This window comes from Bubalus kerabau, chromosome 8 (genome assembly GCF_029407905.1).
Source record: "Bubalus kerabau isolate K-KA32 ecotype Philippines breed swamp buffalo chromosome 8, PCC_UOA_SB_1v2, whole genome shotgun sequence".
NCBI classification, from domain to species: Eukaryota; Metazoa; Chordata; class Mammalia; order Artiodactyla; family Bovidae; genus Bubalus; species Bubalus kerabau.
Genome location: NC_073631.1, coordinates 30,003,242 through 30,028,466, shown reverse-complemented (window position 1 = coordinate 30,028,466; position 25,225 = coordinate 30,003,242). Strand labels below are relative to the sequence as shown.

The following is a 25,225-nucleotide window of genomic DNA, read 5'->3' as shown; positions in this document are numbered from 1 at the left end:
GTGATCTACTAAGCTAAGTTCAACAGCTATGTTAAAATTTTGTTTTATTATCCAATTCCTTTTTGGCTCATACTTATATTTTTAACTAACTCAATTAATTTTCCAAGCCTTAATGCCTTTAATTTATCCTAACTTGTGCTGAGTTTAAGTCTAAATCAGAGCAAAAAGACTACCAGAAAAAATTATGTGTCTTTTCCCTACATATGTTAAATCTATTCTCTTCATCATTTCTCTCCCACTTAGATATATATATATATTTATTTCATTCTTTTCCTTGAATAGCTCTGTACAAGGATTGATTCATTCCTTCCATCTGTTTTTCCTTAATATCTCACTCTGTGAATTCCCTGTTCTGACATTTTACTTCAGATAATTTTTTAAACTACTGTACCTCTGGTATTCAAAATCTGATCAATAAAATATCTACCAAAAGAAAAATCTTCTTTCATTGCCACCTTCTCAAAAAATATAGCCAATTAAATAACTCCTGAAGAAATGAAGATGAGTTCTAAGTGGCTCCAAGGTATAGAACTGTTGCAATCAATATTATTGTTAACCAAAAAAATCCATTCATTTTTGTCCTTTATCTAAGAAAACTGTCTATATAAGAAGTATCACAAAGAGAAAAGCAGAATTAAATATGAAGTGGTATTTGAATAATATAAAAGTACACCTGTAATCATTTGTACAACTACATTTATTCTTACCCTGAGATAAAAAATGTGCGTTTATATTCAGACAGTCTTAAATTAGCTATTTCACAAAATATTTTGAATGCAGACTTATATCTTACAAAATTTCTATTGATTACTCATTGAAAGACCAACTCCAAATAAAAATACTCCAAAATTTGCTTTGTTAAGGATAAATGAAACATTTAAAGGTTCATATACATATTACAAAGCACTGGACATCATTCTTGACTTACATTCTATAAAGAATAGTCTAAATTTTTGAGTCATAGGTTCTAACATCCTCAAAAGTCTGTATTTTTCAAATTAACAAATAACTGTAGATTTATTTTCTACATAAAAGAAGGAAAGATTTCAAAAAAATCTAAAAACAAACGTGTACAATATCACTGTACTCTTTATTCACTCATTCATTCATTTAAAAATAGCTTCAGGAATCAATTATGTGCTAGGCACTGCAGGGAATAAAAATAGAAATAAAACATGATCCTTTTCCTCTTGGAGCATATAAATAATTGGGGGGATGGGGACATATATACATAAATAACCACAGTATAAGACAGAAAATGGGAATGTTATAAGGGAGTATAATAAAGGATTATTGAGGATGGAGAGAAGAGAGAGGATGGAAGAGAGGTTAATATCATGACTGAGGAGGTACTTCAGGAGACTGGGGAAAACTTAAGAGATATAGAGACATTTGAACTGGATTTTGTAAGAATTAGAATTTCTCTAGTGATTACTTGTTGGAATAAAGCAGAAGTGTATTTCAGAAAAAGGAAAGAGCTGATTAAATATATAAATAATAACATAAATAAATCTAGCTTAAAAATACAGCTATTGAGTACTCAATAAATACTGATTGAATAAGACAATCCTTGTGGGGGCAAAAAAGAAGGTAACTGTTAACTATTTTTCTCAAGCTACACTGTGATTCCCACAAAACATCTTGGCCAGAAGTCTGGCTCAGTCCCAGTCTTCTTGAGGCTAGGGGAAAAACTGTAGCTGACAGTCTTCCCCTGGCTCCTAACCTACTGGCTAATAAAGGCTTCCCCATCCCTTCCACAAGGCATAAGTCAGTGGAGTTTAAAATAGCCTCAGAACACTTCCTGCTCTATGCTAATTGTGCTTTCATTCCATTTGACTTAGACCAACTGGAATGTTGAGGGAAAACCCCATGAGGCATCAAGCATGTGAGATAATGTGTCAGTCCCTCAAAAATGTTTGTGCATTCTACTATGTGTATCCATCACTGTTCCCTACTCAGGAGAGAGCAGAACATGAGGAGAAAACAGCTCCTAGCACACTGCTGTTTCTTCTTTTTTTTTAAATAGATCTATTACCTCCATGAAGTACTTCTTTGCTCAACTAGTGCAACCACTTGTCACAAATCTAGTCACTGGTCAACATGAGGAAGATTATGTATCCTAAACATTTTGTTTGGAAGTGACAGTTCTACAGCCACCACCCAACAAGATTTGACCCATGATTTCCCTAAATTAAGTACCCAGCACACTGTAGATGCTCAATAAACACTGGGGTTTATACCATAATTTATACCCCCTTTAAAAGGTGTGCAATATTGTGTTCATGAGAAAACCTTCTTAGACTCCTCTGCTTCAGCCTATGGGCACATACTGTTCCCTTCATTTTGGCCCCCAGGAAAGAGAAAGCATTCACATCTCTAGGTTCCCACTGCTGGAGTAAGATGTTTCAGCACAGTTGAGCCAAGAGTTTGAATAGGGACAAAGATAAATCTTCAGGAAAGAGCAAAGGTAAGGAGCTCTACAAGGTCCTTAATTTCTAAACAACAGCATTAATCCTAGGAAGAGCTCAGCTGATTCCAGAGTCTCTCTTTGGAAAATAGAGACAGTCATAGTCAACAGTCTTCCCTGGGCTTTCTCATCCACATGCAGATAAAAGTTCCCTCATTCCTCATACAAGGCAGAGGTAAGTGGAAACTAAAATAGCTCTGTAACATTTTCTGCTCTTTTCTAACTGTTTTTATTCTATTTGACTTAGCCCAAATGCAACGTTGATGGAAAACCTACTTTCGTTGGGTAGATTTTCTTCATATTTTAGCATCCCCAAAAGGCTTTATTTGATTACTATAGTTAGTATGGCCCCTGGTACCAGTCACTTTCCATCCCATTTTTCCATTTTGTTTTCCCTTAGTTCTTATTACTATCTAAAGTAGCCTTATCATCCATCATCCATCCTTCAATTGAACAATCAAGTCCACATGTGTTTTCTTGTCCTGTTTCAGAGTTAGCTCCTCTATCCCTAGAACAATACCTGGCTTTGTGGATGACTCTCAAATATTTCTGAGTGAAAAGATGAGCAGATGAATGACTATTTCACCTCAGCTTTCAAAGGTTCAAGCAATTACGTCACCCTCCCCAAACCTTCAACCTGCTAATTAAGACTGGCTGGGATGTAACTGGTTCCTATAATTGTTTTACTTACACCCTCTGAATTTATTTATTACATCTTGGCTTCTTTGAGAATACAGTTGAATTGCTGTGTGTTTCCTGTTTTTGTCCATCATTCTGCAAATTCTTAGTGGTCAGTGGATTCCTTATATTGAGTACAAGCACAAAAATATTTATCTTTTAAAAAGATAATATTTTTTTAGTACATAATAACAAAATTATGAATATTCTGACTGAGCTCTAAGTTATCCATTCCAAAGCATTTTGACTAAGGTGCAATAGGAAATGTATTAACATAACACCTCCACATTTTCATCATCTAACAATGAGTTAATAGGAAATACAAAATATAAATTTAACAGATTAAAATCACAATTCTAATTTTAAAGCAAAATATTGATTGCTAAATTCTGAATTAAGTACACAGTTTAAATAAGCTAAGTGAACAGTTCTCAAATGTGAAATTGCATGTTTTATTATACATGAAATTTGTTTGGTTCATCAAGAGTTAGTTATACCAAAACAACTAGTAGAGACGTGTATCTACACTTTTAATATACTAAGAATTTTATCTCATCTGTTTAAAATCAGCAACTTACATTAATACATCATAGCCTATTATAATCTTTTATAGCTATATTTTATATACTGCTGCAATAAAGCCAAAAGCACAGATCTATTTTAAAGGCATGGTAACATTATTAAAAATCATTTATGATGTATATTCACCTATTTTTCCCTACCTTATAAGCAACCTTATAAGTACAGTCACTGTACTTATAACATTCAGTTGTCTCTCAGAAACCATTTCTAAACCCAATCTTCATAGGATTTTAAAATAATCTATCTCCAGTATCTACTGGTGAAATTTAATAGAATTTAGGCTTATTAGCTTTAAAAGGTTGTAACAGTTTTCTTAATAACAGAGTCATTCTTGCAAGTAAAAAAAGAAAAAAGTTTGTTTGCGTATATGTATAAAATGCCATTTTCACTGTAAGGGTCAACAGCGAGCCCTGTTTATGAGCCATATTAACACCAGAGAGCTTAGCAATGTCTGTTTCTAAAAATAAACCCTGTGTCTCATGTTGTCATCATCAACCAGAGTCTTCTGTGCTCGGTGACAGAAAGCATCAAGGCTGCCTGTTTGCCTTTCCATAAGCATTATACATCACTATCCAAAGGCCTCCCCTTTCTGTCAGAGTAGGAGAGATAAAAAGAATTCTGCAATCACCCTAAACACACATTTAAACATTATTGCCCCTTAAGCAGACAGTTATCATGTTGTTTTGGCAGCAGGAAGGAATCTGTGGTTTCACTTGAATGTTATTCTTCTTTATTTAAACTACTAGAAATAACCCAAAAATGACAGAATGCTCTTTCTATAAATAATCATTCCAGTGTAGAGTTATATTAGGAGGTAACTCAGATGGCATGATAACGCCTAACAAGCTAATCTTAGACCTGCGATGCCATAAGATAGAAATACGGAAGCTAAGAATAACTGACCCAAAGGAGTCAGCCTGCTAAAGAGAGCCACAGACATGTGGGCATCTGCAGATTTTAATGCATTTAATGATCTTCTGAAAGCTTCTTTCTCCCACGAAGGCAATAAATTATGTTGGTTAATAACATGAAAATCAATAATGCCTTTACAATGTAGTGATTCCTAAAAATGGCTTGAGATTCTCAGAGTGAATAGAATTATAAAATTCAGTGGATGGAAACCCAAGAGTTGAGTCTTGAATAACTGGATTAGCATAATTGGTGAATTTTATGAATAAGCTATCTATAGAACATACAATATTCATCCAGTGAAATAAAATTTAAGTCAAGATAAAAAAAAATACAATTTTCACCCAAAATGCCCAAATTGGACCCAAACTGAACCAATATATATTCAAAACAGGCAGAATCTAATTCTGTTAGTTAGATCATCCCTTGGCTCAAACATCTGACACTGCATCAGGACTTGAGTAGAGATGCAAACTTTATTAACCTCTCCTTGCCCCTATTTCCAGGTAAAAACCAGGATGGGTATAATTCAAATACTTCGGTTGAAAGAAACTTGAGCCCCATGGTGTGGACATTTAAAAAAAAAAAAAAAAACTTTCTCCAGCTAAAATACATTAATAATCGTGTTCTTTTTGAAGTGGTATAACCCTTAACGTTTAAGGTTTGTGAGATGTTACTGTTACCATGGGCACTGGAAATCATAAGCCAAGTACACTGGGATAACTGGTTCTGTCCATGGTGTCTGCTCATTACTCCATGTAGCATCAATCTCAAGGAATACTGGAGGTTGCCTTAAGTTGGTCTCAGCCCTAGATCTTGTTGCTGCTGCTGCTGCTGCTGCTGCTAAGTCACTTCAGTCGTGTCTGACTCTGTGCGACCCCATAGACGGCAGCCCACCAGGCTCCCCCATCCCTGGGATTCTCCAGGCAAGAACTCTGGAGTGGGTTGCCATTTCCTTCTCCAATGCATGAAAGTGAAAAGTGAAAGTGAAGTCGTTCAGTCGTGTCCAACTCTTAGTGACCCCATGGGCTGCAGCCCACCAGGCTCCTCTGCCCATGGGTTTTCCAGGCAAGAGTACTGGAGTGTGTTGCCACTGCCTTCTCCAAGATCTTGTTCAGATTAGATCAGTTGCTCAGTCATGTCCGACTCTTTGCGACCCCATGAATCGCAGCACGCCAGGCCAACCTGTCCATCACCAACTCCCGGAGTTCACTCAGACTCACGTCCATCAAGTCAGTGATGCCATCCAGCCATCTCATCCTCTGTCGTCCCCTTCTCCTCCTGCCCCCAATCCCTCCCAGCATCAGAGTCTTTTCCAATGAGTCAACTCTTCGCATGAGGTGGCCAAAGTACTGGAGTTTCAGCTTTAGCATCATTCCTTCCAAAGAAATCCCAGGGCTGATCTCCTTCACAATGGACTGGTTGGATCTCCTTGCAGTCCAAGGGACTCTCAAGAGTCTTCTCCAACACCACAGTTCAAAAGCATCAATTCTTCGGCACTCAGCCTTCTTCACAGTCCAACTCTCACATCCATACATGACCACAGGAAAAACCATAGCCTTGACTAGACGGACCTTTGTTGGCAAAGTAATGTCTCTGCTTTTGAATATGCTATCTAGGTTGGTCACAACCCTCCTTCCAAGGAGTAAGCGTCTTTTAATTTCATGGCTGCAGTCACTATCTGTGGTGATTTTGGAGCCCAGAAAAATAAAGTCTGAGAGATCTTGTTAACTTACTCCAATTTAATTATCGAGCTCTGGGGTTGTGAAGTAAGGCCCTTCCAGAAAGTATTTCAACAAAGTTGCATGTGTGTGCTGTAAACTTCTCAGGACCAAGAGGAGTATCTAGATGTGTGTTTATAAGTATAGCTGATTCCACATCTTTAGCACCAAACAGATATGAAAACCATTCTACCATGCTAAATATTTTCCTCTTTGAGAAAAAGTGGCAGGGACATGGTAAACAAGAACAAGTTCATAGCTGACTCTGTCAGCTCCTAGCCATGATGACCATCAGTAAATTTCTCCGAAACAATGTTCTCATCAGTAAAATATGCTGCAACTATTGTATCCCTCCTCAAGCTGTGGAGAGGATTAAATAGTAAAATAACGCCTGGTATAGAAAAAGCTCTGAAACATTAGCTCATTATATCAATAATAAGAATGACAGTGATTAAAAAAAAAAAAAAACAAGATGAGCATATATAGGTCCAATCACTGACCTTCTAATCTGAGACTAAACAACTACATTCGAGTAGAATGGGGCAGAAAGAAACAATAAAGATGCTGACAGTGATAATATTTATTACTAATAAAAAATGAGTAGCTCCTGATGTAAAATCACAGACTCAAAATACATACTTGAATTCTCTCCATAAGCAGATTCAAAAACCAACATCACAAATACAACTTAAATCGAGTTCAATTCATGAAGAACTTTTCTAGCTCACCCTATGTGGGGTTCCCTGAAAACTTTCTGGGTGAACATGCTTCTACAATAGCAAGAACTCCCAGGCCACAGGGTAATTTAATGGAGATGCAGAGAAATTTTCCCGGTTTTTTTTTTTTTCTGTTGTTGTTTGGTTTGTTTTTAATTTCAAATTTTTAAAAAAAACATGACAGTATCATATTTTAACTGAGCTTGGAAATGCCATGCCTTAGCCACCCACCAAAACTTACATTGAATAATTGAAATGACATTCACATGGCTACAGCTGTGTCAATGCTGAATATAATTTACAAATTGAACCTTTCAAATACAAGTGGTAGAGGAAGAAGGGGAAGACATGAGGGGAAGACACAAGAAAGTGAAGTTCTGGGGTATTTCCAGACTTATCAACATGCAAAGAGTTTAATCATAAGTATATGACTAATTACACTTTGTGGTTTGGTAAATTTCCTTCTCCCTTAAATGTAGTTTTCATTGGATTTAATTATTGGATATATTTAAAACACCATATATAAAAGGCCCATCACTTATTTTTACTATAGAAAATTTAACATGGATATAAGGAATGGAACTGATATTTTTATAAAACGTAAGACTGACTTAGTTTTGTATTCATCAAGCACTGAACATAAAGTTCTCTGATAACACTTAAAAGTACACATTGTTTAGTATTGTTAAAAAAAATTGTTTTAATTACATTTGTTTTGTGCAACTGACTTAGTGGAAGAAGAATGGAATTAGTGGGAACAAGGTATTTTCTTGTCCTTTCATATCCCAATTGTCAATCTCCCAAGATCAGAACTGCCCATTGTAAGGGCGTTTCATATCCCGAGCTAATATCCGCTAGTACTGCAACTTCCTTTTAAGAACTGGATAGACCACAATACTGACACACTGTTTTGAAACACATGCCAAAATATCTTTGAATTTCATCTAAAGAAGGCTTGTTTTAAAAGTCATTCCATGGACTTTTACTGCAATTAAATTGTTTTCAAAGTCTTCTAATTCAGGAAAAAAAAAAATGTTAAAACGAAGTTACCATCCCAGATTGTTAAAATTGTTCATTACTCTGAAAATGTAATGACTGTAGCAACATACTGGCAAAGAAATTGCTTTCTGAATATTTTAAAGAAAATCCTCCCTTAATGTACTGAAAAAGTTTACACATTCTTTAAAAATTTCTTGCAATACTTTCTGTATCTCTCAAAGCCAACAATAAATGAGTATTTTACTCAAATTTCCAATGAAAGCTTTAATGCACCAGTCCATAATGTTTATTTTCCTCCTTCCTAAAAAAGAAAAAATGACGACTTGCAGCCTAAAGGGACCCAGTCTTCTTCCACAATTACTTCAGTCTTTTTAGTATTAGGGACTCCTAACAACAGAGAGTACTAAGTAAGAATTTCTATTCTATAATAGTAAAAAAAAGAAAAAAAAAAAAGATCAGTGTTTAAATGGATGTATAGCTTCATGAAAATGAAGTAACACAACACAATTCAACTGAAAGAGAAATTACAGTCCACTTCCTTCACTTATTTGTATTTTGAGAAATTACAAACTAAAGAAAATTACAAAGAAGAAAATTCCAACCACCAACCAACACCGTAGCAGCAAATGGAGTCCAGCTAACATCATCCATTCTGCTTACCCTTTCTTCATTCTTCTGGAAGTCAGAGTATTAGTTGCAGGCTCCACCTTCCCTGGCTCAGTCATGGTCTGAAGGAGCTATCATAGTGGTCTCATTCTTCTTTTCAACGACTTACTAATATAAGGGCAGGTGATGTTCTTTTGTTCAGTGAGTTATTAAAGAAAACTTGCTAGAGAGCTTCTCAGAAAAACTTCCTTCCTTAAGAAAACATCTAAGGAGGCAAAGTTTTCTCATCTATGTCTCTGGAATTTATTGTGTATGTAGACAATGTCTGGAATTGCTACAATCAACTTTAGACTACTGGAGGAAAGAGACTTATGATGATACCAACTCTAAGACCAGCAGTACCGGTAGAACTATGAAGAACCTGACTGCCGTTGATATGACTGATTACCGAGCTATTTTACTAAATAATAAATTATCTTGTCACTGTTACTTCAAATAGGATTTTCTGTTACTAGCACTGGAAGACTAACCAAGCTTCTGTATCTAATACTTACAGTTAATCAGTGTTAGTATTTCGGCATAGTAGCTTCATGTGTGAGCGTGTAAGAAACACTTTAGAAAATATGGGCATTTTATAAAAATTCATGCAAGGCAAAAATCATGACAATGAAAACAGAAGTCCCCCTACCACCACCATGCACAATTTCTTCCTGATTTTCTTCTATTTATATATTAATTATTCTGGGAGATAGATAAAATAAACTTTTATAAAATGAGATATCACCAGTTATTTTTATTTAAAAAAATAAATTCAAATGAATTTAATAATGAAAAACTGCATTTGAAAAGACAATAAACATACTAAATGCTTCCTATTTCCAAAAAGATATGTCTAAGATTAAATGAAAAAACTATTTAAAAGAAATCAGTGTTGGGAGTCTCTTTTTTTAAACCATGTGTTTCTATTTTAAACAGCAGGGAGTCTGTCCCTGCTCAGAAAGGAGCCAATATTAGTGCTTTCACACATCCCCACATCTCACCTCTCCCCAATGCCTCACATTGATGAGAGCTTTAGGAATATTTTTACATTGCCCTACTTCATAAAATTTGCTTTTTGTCCTACAACCACAGTCTCACATTTGTTTAAAAGGATTCAATTTTTGCCCCATTAACCTAACTATGCTTTCTCCTCCTCTTCTGACTACATTTCACTTTTGGCTTTTGTTTAAAGTTCTTTTTCTTCCCCCCATTGTGTGGGCTTCCCCGTCAGGCCGTCTGGGTCGTGGTTGAGGATGTCTAACTTGCCTACATATTTTCTCTATACTTTAATAACATCTCGCTGGAGTGGAACATTAGGTTGCACTTCTTTTACAGCTTCTGAGCTTTTCCTCCATTATCTTCTGGCATGGAGTGCTGGGTAAGTTTGATAAGCCTTGAGTTTCACACATTCTCTCCCCACCCCCTCTCTCTCCTATTGCAGATATTTGCTTTACTTGCCTGAACCCCTGAAGAATTATTTAGCATTTGAAATTCAATAGCCCAGTTAGGATATGACTCTCTGCTGAGCACTTGCAGCAAATTTTCCTAAAAGATGAGAATTCTTTCAATATGCAGATTTCTTTTTTTTTCCCCCTTGTCAGTGAAATAATCTTTATTTTTAGAAAATAATCTTCTGTTTCAATATTTTGGAATATCAACTTCAGGGACATAATAACCCTTATGGTACACTGTCTTTGTCTGTCTTATTACTGATTTCTCTCCAATTGCTTTAATCCATTTTCCTTTTTCAGTCCCTCTGATTGTCTCCAGCCTTTCCTCTTCATTGGTAAAAATTTTCACTGGTATCTATTCTGTTTCCTGCTATTTCTAATGAATATTTTTGTTCTATAATTATCATGCTTTTTGTCATTCTAAATTTGTTTTCCTAGACTTAAAATATCCTTTTTCATCCCATATTATTGGTTTAGCATCTTATCTTTGAGCTTCTGCTTTATGGAATTTATGTTCTTACTAAGGTGCTCTACTTGCAGGAATAAATTATTAAAACATAATTTCATGGTCTCAGTGAAGTTCATGTTTTTTTCTTAGTAGGATCTATCATATTAGTTTTCGGGGAAGAATATTTCACCGCAAAAAGCTATGGGTCTTTTTGTTTCCAATTGACAGTGTTGCTCTGAAGTCTTCATTTCTCTGGAGAGAATTTGTTCACCTTCCTCCATCTCACCAGTTTCTCTTCCAGAATCCTTCATACTATTCCTCAGTCACACGAAAAAAACACCACCAGCACCAAAAGCTGAGGAAATCCACTCAGTTTGCTTCTCTCCAGTTATGGGAATGTTAGTGAGAATTTTCAGGAAGTTGTCAACTTGTCAGTAAAATTCTAAGGAGGAAGAGAATTCAGGCCCTGTTAAGTCTCTCAGTTCTGATCAAAGATCCCTGCTTCCATTTTTCCTTTGACTGCCAGTTTCTGAGATATGTTGCATTAGGTCAAATCATTTTCTTTGCCCAGTTAATGCTAAGTGTTGTGTATGGGGGTGGGGGGGGTAGACAGTTTATACTATTTTAGGATTACTTCATTATTAATCATTGGTGGGACATAATATAGTACATTTTCAAATTTCTCATCTCAAAAATCAGCTTTTTAAATTCAGAGTTTGGGCTTATCATAGTCTTCTGAGGGATTTATTGAATTTCCTTACTTAAAGGACACAACAACAATTACGCCACCTGTGTTACCCACAGACAAATATAATACTCGTTCTCGTCCCCACTCTCAATGGGCCTACTCATAACCAGCTTTTTGATTGCTACTTATCAAATATTTCAATTGATAACAACCTTGTAAGTAAAGATAACCTCAGTTAGAGAATGGGAAAAATAGTGATTATGGGGAATGCCAGAAGTGATTCTTGACATGACAGGGGCATTTCACAGACTTACATTTTCATAATTAGATTCTGCTTTCCAAGTAGACATAAATGACTACTGAATCTGAAATGTTCATTTTCCCTCGATAATATACACCAAGGAGATGAAAGGATTCTGAAAGGGGGAAGAGACATTTTCCTTAAAAGAAATTCAGAATTTAGATTTCAGTGTTTTTCTTTTATACCCTAAAATAAGAATACATAGTGAAAACAGGAGTTTTCCTTATTGTAAATGTGTTTTACAATGATGCTGTACAAACTCTAGGAAATTCTTTCATAATAATCATTCCAATATCATCTGGATGGCTCTGCTGTCCAACATATTAAGCAACAAGCCTGGCAGCAGGGCAACACCTCGTATTCTGCCAGCCACTGCTGAGTGACCTGAGTCGGTGCTTGTACATGCTTCAGCTTCTGCCACTTCTCACTTACACTGGCCCACACAGCCACAAAAGTGGAGACTGACCTGGCAGGATGTGTCACTCATACCGAACTGCAAGATTCAATATTATAAAACATTTTTACTAAAAAAAAAAAAAAAAAAGAAAGAAAGAAAGAAACACTAGCAGACTACATTGTAGAACCTAATTCTACCTTAGATGTTTAGCGTGGCTGGGTCAGAATGAGGAAAAAATGGGACCATAAAAAGCACTTGTAATTCAATAGTGTATAAAGAGCTCTGAAGTACAGTCATCGATATTAATGCATAGTATCCAATATAACTAGAAAAACAAATAGGAACTGTAAAGCAATGACTAACAAGAAAACACAGCTTTTCAAACAACTAATCTCAAGAAATCTGCTGGGATTTCACTGTTAATTCCGCAACTTCTTTGCCTTTGAATATTATGTAATAAAACATTCCATAGCATACAGACACACATGCGCGCAAGCTACTCTGATTAAAAGTCACCATTTGCTCAAGGAGAGAATTTAATTCTTAACAGACCAGGAAAACAAAACCAAACCCTGATTTGTAAGGTAACTAAGGAAAATTTATCAAAATAAAAAGTCATTCACCCATGTGATGTACAATCTATAGCTTATCTGGCTCATTCAGCGAGATACATCTTGGTACTGAAGAACCAGAAACCCAAGTTCATTCACTAAAAGTATTAATAAAAAATAGTGAGAACACACGTTAATAACATGTTACCTTTGACCTTCACAGGAATGCCAAGAGGTAAGCAGGAGGACATCTTTATTCTTTAGTTTACAAGTGAGTAAACCAGTTTCACAATTTAGCAGCAGAGCTCTGGCTGGAACACAGAGCTCTCAGCTCCTAGAATAGTATTCCTTCCACCTTGCACTGCTACAGTGTATCTTTTTTTCTTTCAGATCCAAAAACTCCATCAATTTCTAACCCTTTCAGTCACATCTATGCCACTGGTGCAAAGAGGAACAAGATTTGTAGCTGAATGTAAACAAAAACACCCCTAATGTAGCAATTAAAAGGCAAGCCCTACCAATATGGGTCACCAGCATCACTATCACTTCCCCTTTCCCCTGTATCAGTGATAACCAAAGTTTGCTGCATATTAGAATTACTCAGGATTTAAAAAACCCCAGTGTCCAGGCTGTTTCTCATACCATTTAAATAGAAACACTAGAGGCGGACCCCAGACACCAGGATTTTATAAAACACTCTTAGTGACACCACCTTTGAGAGTCACCAGACACCAGGATTTTATAAAACACTCTTAGTGACACCACCTTTGAGAGTCACTGCCTCAGCAGCATACAAGACTAGGGGAATTAAACTTAAGGGCATATAATAATATGCTAATAAACAAAACCAAAAGTTACAGGACATGGTAGGAAGAACGCAAATGTCTTCATGTTTCAAATTTAAAAATAAATAGAACTTGGAGTTTCCTTATGTATACCAGACAGGTTTGGGAGTGTCTGTCAATTGACATCACGTTTCATTTATTGGTGCTTACATGTTTCTTCCTGTAAAACTGACAACAGCACAGACAGTCGCAAGCGGGTCCCTGCTTGAAAATACTGTTGCTTTGTATAAAAAAAAATCATGAAATGTCAGGAAAATGACAATCTCAACTGAAATTGGAGTCAATTTGTGTATAATTATCAGATACTGAGGAAAAGTGAAGCTTGCAAACACCTGTAGCAAGGTTCGGTGCTACCAGACAGTCTCTGCTTGAAAGGCACAGCTTGTTTTCTACCATATGAAAGAAATAGTAAACTTGTAACACAGAGATAAGGACTAAAAGGACAAAGTGTAGTACTGAACAGACATCTAAAATAGCAATTTAAATAGAGCTGGTAGATATTTACAAATAAAATGCTAAGTGACCGGTTCCATCAGAGACATACAGGCTGCGCCCTCCCCATGCTTCTGTCAGCTTTGCAGCCGCAAAGGTAATAAACTCTACTGACATTCTGGTATGTTTGCTTTTCAATAAGCAGGCACCACGAATTAATGTAAGTCCTGTCACTTAAGTGTGAACATACCAAAATGACCCAAAATTGATATTTTACTCTGGAACAGAAGGATCCTAAAATCATTCCAAATAACCGAGCTTCAAAGAGAACTTGCTTCAAACACAGACACAGAGATGAGAAGGTGTTCAATGCTAAAACAGATATCAAGCCAACCTGTGGAATCTTTCTTTCCCATCTAGTTCTACCAAGTAAACGCTGCTTTATGCCACATTCTTAATATGGAAATCTAGGTGGTGATCTATAATTATGATTAAGCCCACACAGAAACACAGAAGATGTGAGGGAGAACTTTAAGCCAATTTAGACTGAAGCATTCGGAAGAGAACCAAGACAAAAAGTCCCTCAGGCTTTCAGAACTAGCTAGGGATAAATATGAAAAGCAACAATTACAAGTACCCGTGTACCCTGCTATTGCCCTGAGAGTCTGCGCTTTTAACAAACAGAAACTGATAAAGCTGACAAGCTTCATCTCCCATCAGCTCAGCTTCTTGAAGGCACAAGCATATACAACAGAGAAACTAGAAATCGGAGTCTGTTTCTGTTATTCTTTAAAATGTTGCACCTGCACATAACACCTTTATATGTGTGTTATGCCACTGCATCTGCCTGACAATGCTAGACTCCCCAGAAGCTTTGAAGACGATTAAAATAACCATCTGCTAATAATAATTTTATTTCATCCTTAAGAAGTTTCATTTCGGGCTGAGGGGGGAAAAAAAGCCAAATTAAAACTACCTTCACAACTCTTGTAGCAAACACATTTCAAAAGGTAGGTCTATAAATAGATGTGATTCTGTAGGCACACTGTAAATATAAAATCATCTGGCTAGAGACGGCTGCAAGGGAAACTGTAGCCCCAATATGAACTTACCTGATTTTTAAAGTCCCACTAGAACACACATACAGTCAGTAAACATCTCCTCTTTCTAGTTGCACGGTCAGTCAGTTGCAAAACACCCCCAACTACATTTTACTTAACTCAGTCCCATCCTTCATCAGAAGCTTGGCGATTTCATTCAGAAGCAGCCTGTCCCTGAGCACACTGAATATGCACGGAAACAGCAATGGAAGGGATCTAAGTTAAACCTTCCAGATGCACCAAGAAAATAGCAACATCAACACCAAAAAGCAGTAAACCCTTAAGAGAGGCGCTTCCCTGAGCTGCATTTCCCAAGTCAGCCCCCTTTTCACACAGAAAACGGCTCAGTGATGAAGCAAGATCTTACCTGAGCTGATCATACTGTGCATTCTCTGCTGAGCCAAGAGCTGCTCTCGTCCAGCCACCCCATCTGAAGAAAAACACGAGTCAGTCTCGTAAATTGTCTGCAGCATATTCCAATCACTCTTACTTCAGCTACATGAAAGATTCATCGCTGCTCAGTGCAGGGGCCCCAGGAGCTACCCTGGCTGGTCCTCCCTCCTCCCCAAGGAAAAGCGGCAGAGGATCAACTTCAACAATGATTTCCTTTCTGTTCAGAGGGACACGCACTTTTCAGAAGACCTGGACACTTTTCCTAGGTTACCAACCTGTGTACAAGGCAGAAAGGACCCAGTGGATGCTAGGGCTCTCTGGAGTTTAGGCTATCCCGGAAACTAAAAGCAGGTGGGAACTAGGAGTGTGCTTCAGGGTTATTGCTTTGTCAGAGTAAGTAGAAAAATACTAACTCTACCCACGAGAAAAAGAAACCAATTAAACCTGGCTTATAGCTCCTCAGGCTGCTAGAGTTTCCTTGTAGGAACCGTCAGTCAGTCCTGCCAGTGGCTTCAGCCGGTGCCCTTCTGCTATCTGTGTGTGTGTCTCTTCCTCCTCTCTGGTCTCTCTCAGCTCAAGTTGGCTAAAGCTAGTGATAATCCATTTGCATATGAATCAACAACAGCATGGCCCACAGGCACAGAAATAGAACAATGGTCGGCCTGAGCCAAAAATAGGTCAAGCATGGCCGAGTGATTGGAGCCTGCATTAATGCATTTAAAAATACCCCAGCAAACCCAGCTGTCCAGCCTCTATCTTTCAAACCATAATTCTCTATTGCAGGGCCTTAAAAGCCATTAACTCTTTCCTCCCTTCAAGCTTGCCTTACACACTGTGTTTCCATACTGGCGATTTGCTTCCAAAGAAAGGAAGGGGGGGATGGGGATCAAGAATCATAATTCTAAGAGGGCAAATGCACATACATTTCATTTCATTTTATTTTTGTAGTATGTGTTTTTGGAAGAGAGAGGAGAGAAGTGCAGAGCTCTGTATTGGTTCTAAAATAATACTGGAAGCTTTTGCTCATAATGTGGTTTCTGCCTCACCCACGCACAGCAATCCTGGTGTTCTATTTTTGTTTCCTGTTTCTCTGGCTACACTGCAGTTGGCTGTAGCACTAGAAGCTTTTCTGCCTTCTAGTTTCAAGACTGACAGGAGATTTAGTAGAGGTAGTTTCAGAAAACAAGCACATCCCAGCAAAAAATGTTTATGAAGGACTGGCTTGATTTTTTTACTTGCTGTTTAATGTAAGGCAACTGTCCGCTTCACAAATCTTAATGCAATCTTAGTACCACCTATCTATTATATCCTATTCAGTTTCTATTATATCTAAATTTTTTAAAATGTGTGTATATATGAATATATATGTGTGTGTGTAAATACACACATACTCACATATATACACAACTTAGACCTAAAAATGTTCCATTTCAGCCTTTCAGGCTAAATTCAATTCACCTACAAAAGGAAAAGAACATGGTACTTTTCTTACGGATGGTGCAGAACTACTGCATGTGAGCACCTGTGGTTCAATAAATATATACAGTCAGTCCCCAGTTCTGATGTTCAGCATTCATCTCTACACTGATTGCCTGAAATACAGACCTCACTTTTCTGTAGAAATAGTATTTATAATAGTGGATATATTCCCAGACCAACACATATTGTGGAACTCACCTATAAAGTAAATAAGCTACAGAATTTAGTACTAAAAATTCTATAGTTTCTGGTGTATCCTTACAACATCTTTTCTATGTGAGGAATAAATTCTACATCATAAATTGACTTGCTAGCTTCCAGCAAATTCCAAGGGCAAATCCCAAAGTGAAAATCCAATGGTCTAGGAGATAGTCTCCTTTTTCTAAACTAGATCGGCAAGAAAAATAAAATTCCTAAGACACCGGTAGCAGCACAGAAAGAAAGGGAAACAGGAGAGTGTTTCACGGTTCCCAGGACAATCAGATGAAGGAGGAATGTTTGTCAACCAGAGTGTGAGGCAGAAGAAAAAGAACAAGGAGACAAAGTTTTGGTGAAAAGGAGGAAGCATGTTAAGTCAATGGGCAGGTTAAATAGTCATTGTTAAAAAATGGCACTCAATTTTCCTTCTCTCATATATTAACCTCTACTTATTGCACAATTCCCAGGTGGCGACAGTGGTAAAGAACCAACCTGCCAGTGCAGGAGACTTAAGAGACCTGGGTTTGATCTCTGGGTCATGAAGATCCCCTGGAGGAGAGCATGGCAACCCACTCCAATATTCTTATCTGGAGAATCCCATAGACAGAGGAGCCTGGTGGGCTACAGTTCATGGGGTCGCAAAGAGTCGGACATGGCTGAAGCGACTTAGCACGCACACATCGCACAATTATATTTGAACAGATAAATTACAAGATTTTTTTAAAGAGTTAGTCCAAATCACATTCGACTTAAGCAAAACAAGAAAACCTTATGCTCCTGCCAATGGGAAAAACTATTTAATTTCATCTGCTATTATAAGTAAACCTTCACTCTATTAAGAAATTGGTGCTTAAAATTCCAGAAATGGAAATTTTGTGGATCTGGCAACTTAGAGATTATATAACCAATCACAGCATTTTAGACCTGGGAGGACATCTATAATGATGTCCAAACTCTCTGTCCCACAGGATGCCAGGGTACCTGGGAGCTGACTCATAGTGTTCTCCAGAAGAGGTTCTTCCCTGAACCAGAGCAGCCTAATTTTCATCTGCTTACTTTGAATAATGATTTCTTTTGAATAATGACTTCTTGTGTTAAAACAAAAATTAAGGAAAAAAGTATGGTGTATGGTGACAAGATGGTAACTAGACTTATCATCACTATCATTCTGTAATGTATGGCAGTATCTCAAAACATTATGTGTGCACCAGGAACTAACACAGTGTTATAGGTCAATCATACTTTGAAGACAAACTCATTAAAAAAAAATCAGATTCGTGATTACCAGAGTAGAAGGGTAAGGGGAAAGGAATTGGATGAAGGTGGTCAAAGGTACGAACTTCTAGTTATAAGATAAAGAATATGGATGTAATGTACAACATAATCATTATATAAACATAATTAGTTAATTAATATATGATTAATATAATTAACACTGTTGTCTATTATTTAAAAAGTTGTGAAGAGAGTAAATTCCAAGAGTTCTCATCACAAGAAAAAAATGTTTTTATTTTCATTTTATCTTTTATCTATAGTAGATGATGTATCAGATGAATACTCACTAAACTTCTTATGGTAATCATTAATGCTGTATGTAAGTCAAGACATTATGCCCTACACCTTAAACATACAGTGTTGTATGGCAATTATATCTCAGTAAAACTTGAAGGACAAAAAATATAATTGATCTAGTAGGAATGGTCTCCCTAATTTACACATGAAGAAAGTAAAGAAACATTTTAGGGTTATGAAGGATGCAAAAAGCATTCATTAATGGAGTTCTGACAAAAGAGACTTGCTTAGTTTCTAACAGGTAGTCTAGCCTAGCAGGACCAGCATTCACGTTCTCAAGCCTGCCATTTCATCCCTTATAATGCAAATAAGTATCTGAGACATTCGGAATAAACTTTGATATTATCTACTTATGAAAAATAGAATCATTCAATTGTCTCAGTGATTTTAAACAGAATACATAAAACTAGTGATAAACATACAAGAGAGATGACAAAAATTCTAGTACAGGGACTTCCCTCGAGGCCCAGTGGTTAAGAATCCACACTCCCAATGCAGAGCACCTGGGTTTAACCCTTGGTCAGGGAACTAGATCCCACATGCCTCAACTAAGACCTGGGGCAGCCAAATAAATAAATAAATATATATATATATTTTTAACACATACTTTCTCTTAAAAAAAAATCCTAGTACAGAATTTCCCTGACTAAAGTTGTGGTTACTTCCCAATAAACCCCTTCATGAAAAATATCATTAAGTCAAAATGTGTTTAATGTACACTTAACCCACCAAACATCATAGCTTATCCTAGCCTACTTTAAACAGGCTCAGAATACTTATGGAAATCTACAGTTGGACAAAAGCATCTAATACAAAGCATATTTTACATGGAGCATTGAATATCTCGTGTAATTGACTGAATACTGTGCTGAAAGTGAAAACTAAATGTTGTTAAGCATATTGGTTATTTACCCAGTGGTCACTGTGGCTGACTAGGAACTGTGGCTCACGGCTGCTGCCCAGCATCTTCAGAAAATATCAAAAGGCCTATCACTAGCACAGAAAAGATCAAAACACAAACTATGGTTTCTACTAAATGCTTATCTTTTTCACACTGTAGTAAAGTTGAAAACTGGTAAATGGAACTGAAACCATGCATAGTGATTAGTCAAATCTATTTCACCTGCCTGGACTAATCAAGGTTGTTTTAATATTTGCATGTCCTCCAAGAGCATATGGCCTAAATAGTAAAATGTTTGCCCAAGAAGTTTTCCAAAAACCTGGAGTCAGCTGCATATAATTTGAGCTGAGTTGGTTAAGACTGGGTAGGACCACGGACTCTTCAAATGGGCATGCCCAGTGTTCACAAAGTGACCTTTTAAACGTGTAGGAGGCTGTAGCTTAGTTGCACCTGCACCTAAAGATAATCATTGCACCTTTTTCCAATCACCTCTCCCCAGGCTTCCCAAGCTCCCCATGCCTCAGACGCCCCTGCTTTTCTTATTCTTTATCCCATCAATAATCCTAGCCCTTGGTCTGTGAGATCTGTTCTTTTGTCTTCTCACCGGGCTGCCTTTCCAATAAGTCCTCTCTCTGCTGAAAATCTCCAGGGGTTCAGTGTTTTGGCTTGCTGTGTGTCAGCAGGATGAACCTGGTTCGGTAACTGAACCACTGACCCTGGGGACCATCTGTATTGACATAATATAAATCTCTTGTCATTTTACATTTACATTATTCCCTCAAACTATGATTTACAGAAATATTCACCAAGCTTTTATAGTCATACAAAATAAAATAAGTGAAACTCAAAAGAGTAATTATATCCATTCTCAGAGGTCCCCAGATAGGGCAATCCACATAGAATGGTACAAATAATGGATCTTCTTTACTCTGATCAAGTTATATAATTTCAGGTTTATTTATATTTCATCCATGCATTCTTTCAGCATGTTTTGTCATTAGCAGACTTGTCTTTCAACTCTTGATAGTGAAAACTTAGTTTAGAGCAAAAAGACACAGGACACTTATATAAAATAGATGCCACTTGTTTCTGGGGGAAAAACAGCATCATTAAAATCACCACCAAGTATATTTATTACCTCTATTATCTAAGAACTTAAATATCAAGAATATTGAAGTAATTCTTCTCACACCGTCTCAATAAAATCGGTAAAGAAATGTGACTAACTTTCCTTCTGGGTATTTGCAAAATCAATTTTACTGACTAGGAAAAAAAGATACTACCTTTCATATTATAAGAACTATAACAAGTTAATACAAATGTAAGGCTAGAATAGATGGGTAGTTTTAAAATTTTAATATAACAAATTTCAATTCAATTTAATAAACATTTTGGAAACTGATCTAAATATTACATTTACTTAATATGTAAAAAAGAATAGGGCAAAATATTTCAAATAGGCATTGAATCCTAATGCAAACTGTCATTCAAAACAATTATGATAATTCCAATTCTTTTTAAGGATATATAGGAAGATAAGAAACAATTTAAACATTTAAATTCAATTTTACTTAAAATTTTAAATTATAGCTTAAAAAATCTATATGGCATCAAAATATTTCCACAAATAAAATGAATACAGAAAACTCCACTGGAAAAAAAGCAAAGAAGGTGCTATAACCTGATCTATTCCTCCACCATAATACATCCTCTGTTCATCTATAATCAAGCAGAGACTTTTCATGTACTACCAAATCCTGTGGTTTTAGAATCTAGATGCAGTAAGATTTAAAACTCATTTGCCTAAAATACTAAATAGTGCTTTATAAGAAGCTATAAGTTACTCATCCAGAGCTTTCACTCCTCCATGTACTCTTACTCACTCATCTCGCTGCTTCTCCTGTCCTCACATTTCTCATATTGTCACAGCAGTGAAGCTACACACACTAACCTGCAGGCAACTGACTTAATTCCTTGACCCCAGAGGAACAGCAAGGAGAGGGAGAGTACAATGTACTAATTTTTATTTTGAACTAAGTAGCTTATTTTTCTGAAATTTCTGTCTCTTGGAAAAACATGAAAAATTCTTATTAAATTGTTGCTGTTGTTTAGTCGCTAAGTCATGTCTGACTCTTTTGCAACCCTATGGACTGTAGCCTGCCAGGCTCCTCTGTCCGTGGGATTTCCCAGGCAAGAATACTGGAGTGGTTGCCATTTCCTGTTCCAGGAGATCTTCCTGATTGACCTATGGATTGAACTCCTGTCTTCTGCCCTGGCAGGCAGCTCCTTTACACTGAGCCACCAGGGAAGCCCTCTTACTAAATAGTGGATAATCAATTCACAGATCATTCCTCTATAACAACCTAATTGATTACCAGATGATCTTCAGATAAGGAAAAATTCCCTGGATGCAAAGGGTCTGCAAAAACACATGAGCAGTGAAATTCCAGGGAGACTGTTTCAAATGAAAACAAAACAACTTCCATAAAAAAACCCTAGAATTGTTGGCTTTGTTTTGACTGAAAATCATTTCTTCTCTAACTCATCCCTTCAAACTGGATGGATTGATCCATGATTTATTCTATTTTTAGAGGATTATAGAGCATCAGGATCATCCAGGAACTTGTTAGAAATACAATTTATTGGGTCAGAACTATTAAATGAAAATCTGTGGGGAAAATCTGAATTATAAAAGCCCTTCAAGTGATTCTCATGCACAAGAAGTTTGAAAACTAGTAGATAAGATCATCCTTTCCAAAGCAATGATTAGATGGCTAAAGATATAAATAAATTATCTATTTTGGGTCTAATTTCAAATTAAGCATTATTATTATAGTACAGTTTTTCAAAATGAAAATAAACTTGATAATAGACTGAAGAAGACCATTTAATACTGATTTTGTATTTCAAATTGTATGTCCTTGGCTAACCTATACTATGTTTACCAAACTATGTATATACAAGGTATTTATAACACTAGAAACTTTTAGTAGAAATCTTAGTTGCAAGAAAAAAAAATGCTATTTTTGGCTATAGGGCTATGAAAATAAAAATTTGGGGAGAATTCCAATTAAGTAAAATCAGTATTCTAAACTTTGCTATTTGGTAAGCTTCAAGTTTTTAATTTTATATTATACTACAAAGTGTGTTTCATTCTTAGGTAGCAGCACCTTTAATATTCGTCCTCTTGGAAATAGATGTGATTCTGATTGCCAAAAACTAATATTCATAATTATGACCTAAATAGATACTATAGTTGAGAGCTATGTGCTTGGTTGCTCAGTCGTGTCCAACTCTTTTCAACCCCATAGACTGTAGCACACCAGGTTTCCCAGTCCATCACTATCTCTGGAGCTTGCTCAAACTCATGTCCATTGAGTCAGTGATGCCATCCAACCATCTCGTCCTCTGTTACCACCTTCTCTTCCTTCCTTCAACCTTTCCAAGCATCAGGGTCTTTTCCAGTGAGTCAGTTCTTCCCATCAGGTGGCCAAAGTATTGGAGCGTCAGCTTCAACATCAGTCCTTTCAATGAATATTCAGAATTGATTTCCTTTAGGATTGATTTGTTTTGATCTCCTTGCAATGCAAGGGACTCTCAAGAGTCTTCTCCAGCACCACAGTTCAAAAGCATAAATTTTTCAGTGCTCAGCCTTCTTTATGGTCCAACTCTCACATCCATACATGACTACTGGAAAAACCAAATAGCTTTGACTAGATGGACCTTTGTTGGCAAAGTAATGTCTCTGCTTTTTAATATTCTGTCTAGGCTTGTCATAGCTTTTCTTCCAAGGAGCAAGCACCTTTTAATTTCATGGCTGCAGTCACCATCTGCAGTGATTTTGGAGCCCAAGAAAATAAAGTCTGTCACTGTTTCCACTGTTTTTCCATCTGCCATGAAGTGATGGGACCAGATGTCACTATCTTTGTTTAGTTTTGCTATTATTTCTCATTTTGCTATTATTCTTTTGTGGAGACTTGTGGGTTTTCTATGTAAAGTATCATGTCACCCGCAAATAGTGACTGTTTTACTTCCTCCCTTCCAACTTGGATGACTATCTTTTCTTGTCTGATTGTCTGGAAGTTCCAATACTGCATTTAAGTTGAAGTAGTAAAGGGGGGATCCCTGTCTTGTTTCTAATTTTAGACTAAAAACTTTCAATTTTTCACTGTAGAGTATGATACTATCTGTGTGTTTTCCATAATATCCTTTATTATGTTGAGATATGTTCCCTCTCTAGCAATTTTTTATAGAATGAAAATTTTTATCATTAATGGATATTGAATTTTGTCAAATGCTTTTTCTGTGTGTATTGAAATGATCATGTGATTATGTCCTTCCTTTTGTTAATATGGTGTATCACACTGATTGGTTTGAAAATATTAAACCATCCTTGAGTCTCTTGAGATAAATCCAACTTGATCATCCTATACTTTGATAAAAAGGTATAGGACTGTTTTTATGTATTGTTAGATTCAGTTTGATAATATTTGTTGAGGATTTTTGCATCTATATTCATCAAATATATTTTCCTGTAATCATGTTTAGAAGTGTTTTTGGTTTTGATATCAGATTCTAGTGGTCTTATAGAATTAAATTGGGAATGTTTTGTCTTCTTCAATTTTTTGAAATAGTTTGAGAAGGAACAATATTAGATTGTCTTTATATGTTTGTTAGAATTCACCTGTGAAGCTGTCCAATCCTAGAGTGTTGTCTCTTTGGAGTTTTTTTAATTACAAATTCACTTTCACTACCAGTGATCAATCTGTTCTAATTGTCTGATTCTTCCTGATTCCTTTATTAATCTCCTCAACTACTCTGAGAGACAGTGACCTATCCCTTTAGTAATACCCTTTGTTTCCTTTTAAGTATGGCTTTTACAGATAGCATATTTCTGGATTTTTTTCCCACTTACCTCATAAAAAAGTCTCATATTTGCTAAGTTCATGGAAGGGAGATAGTGGCTTTTGCTGGCTCACCATTTATCAAGGGCAAAAAAGTAGTATATCCATTTCACCCTTCAGAACTCTGCCCAAATCTTATCTCCCCAGAAAAGCCTTCCCTGACCTGAACTGCAGTGAATGAAAGGACCTAATTACAAACAAAGCTAGTGGAGGTGAGATATTTCTAAAAGATGATGCTGTGAAAGTGCTGCACTCAATATACCAGCAAATTTGGAAAACTCAGCAGTGGCCACAGGACTGGAAAAGGCCCGTTTTCATTCCAATCCCAAAGAAAGGCAATGCCAAAGAATGCTCAAACTACTGCACAATTACACTCATCTCACACACTGGCAAAGTAATGCTCAAAATTCTTGAAGTGAGGCTTCAACAGTAGGTGAACCGAGAACTTTCAGATATTCAAGGTGGATTTAGAAAAGGCAGAGGAATCAGAGATCAAATTGCCAACATCCGTTGGATCACTGAAAAAGCAAGGCTGTTTCAAAAAAAAAAAAAACATTTACTTCAGCTTTATTGACTACCCCAAAAGTCTTTGACTGTGTGGATCACCACAAACTGTGGAAAATTCTTCAAGAGATGGGAATACCAGACAACCTTACCTGCCTTCTGAGAAATCTGTATGCAGGTCAAGAAGCAACCGTTAGAATCGGACATGGAACAATGGACTGGCTGCAAATTTGGAAAGGAGTATGTCAAGGCTGTATACGGTCCCCCTGCTTATTTAACTTATATGCAGAGTACATCATACAAAATGCCAGGCTGGATGTAGCACAAGTTGGAATAAGATTACC

At 36.6% G+C, this 25,225-nt stretch overlaps 1 protein-coding gene across 1 annotated transcript in view; it reads right to left on the bottom strand.

Annotated features, from left to right (window-relative positions):
* HDAC9 (histone deacetylase 9) overlaps positions 1-25,225 on the bottom strand; it is a 1,013,734-nt gene that overhangs the window by 568,869 nt on the left and 419,640 nt on the right. Inside the window, exon 3 of the mRNA XM_055589928.1 lies at positions 15,298-15,360. Within this exon, the coding sequence (XP_055445903.1) occupies positions 15,298-15,360 (63 nt within the window). The remainder of the gene's footprint in view (positions 1-15,297; positions 15,361-25,225) is intronic.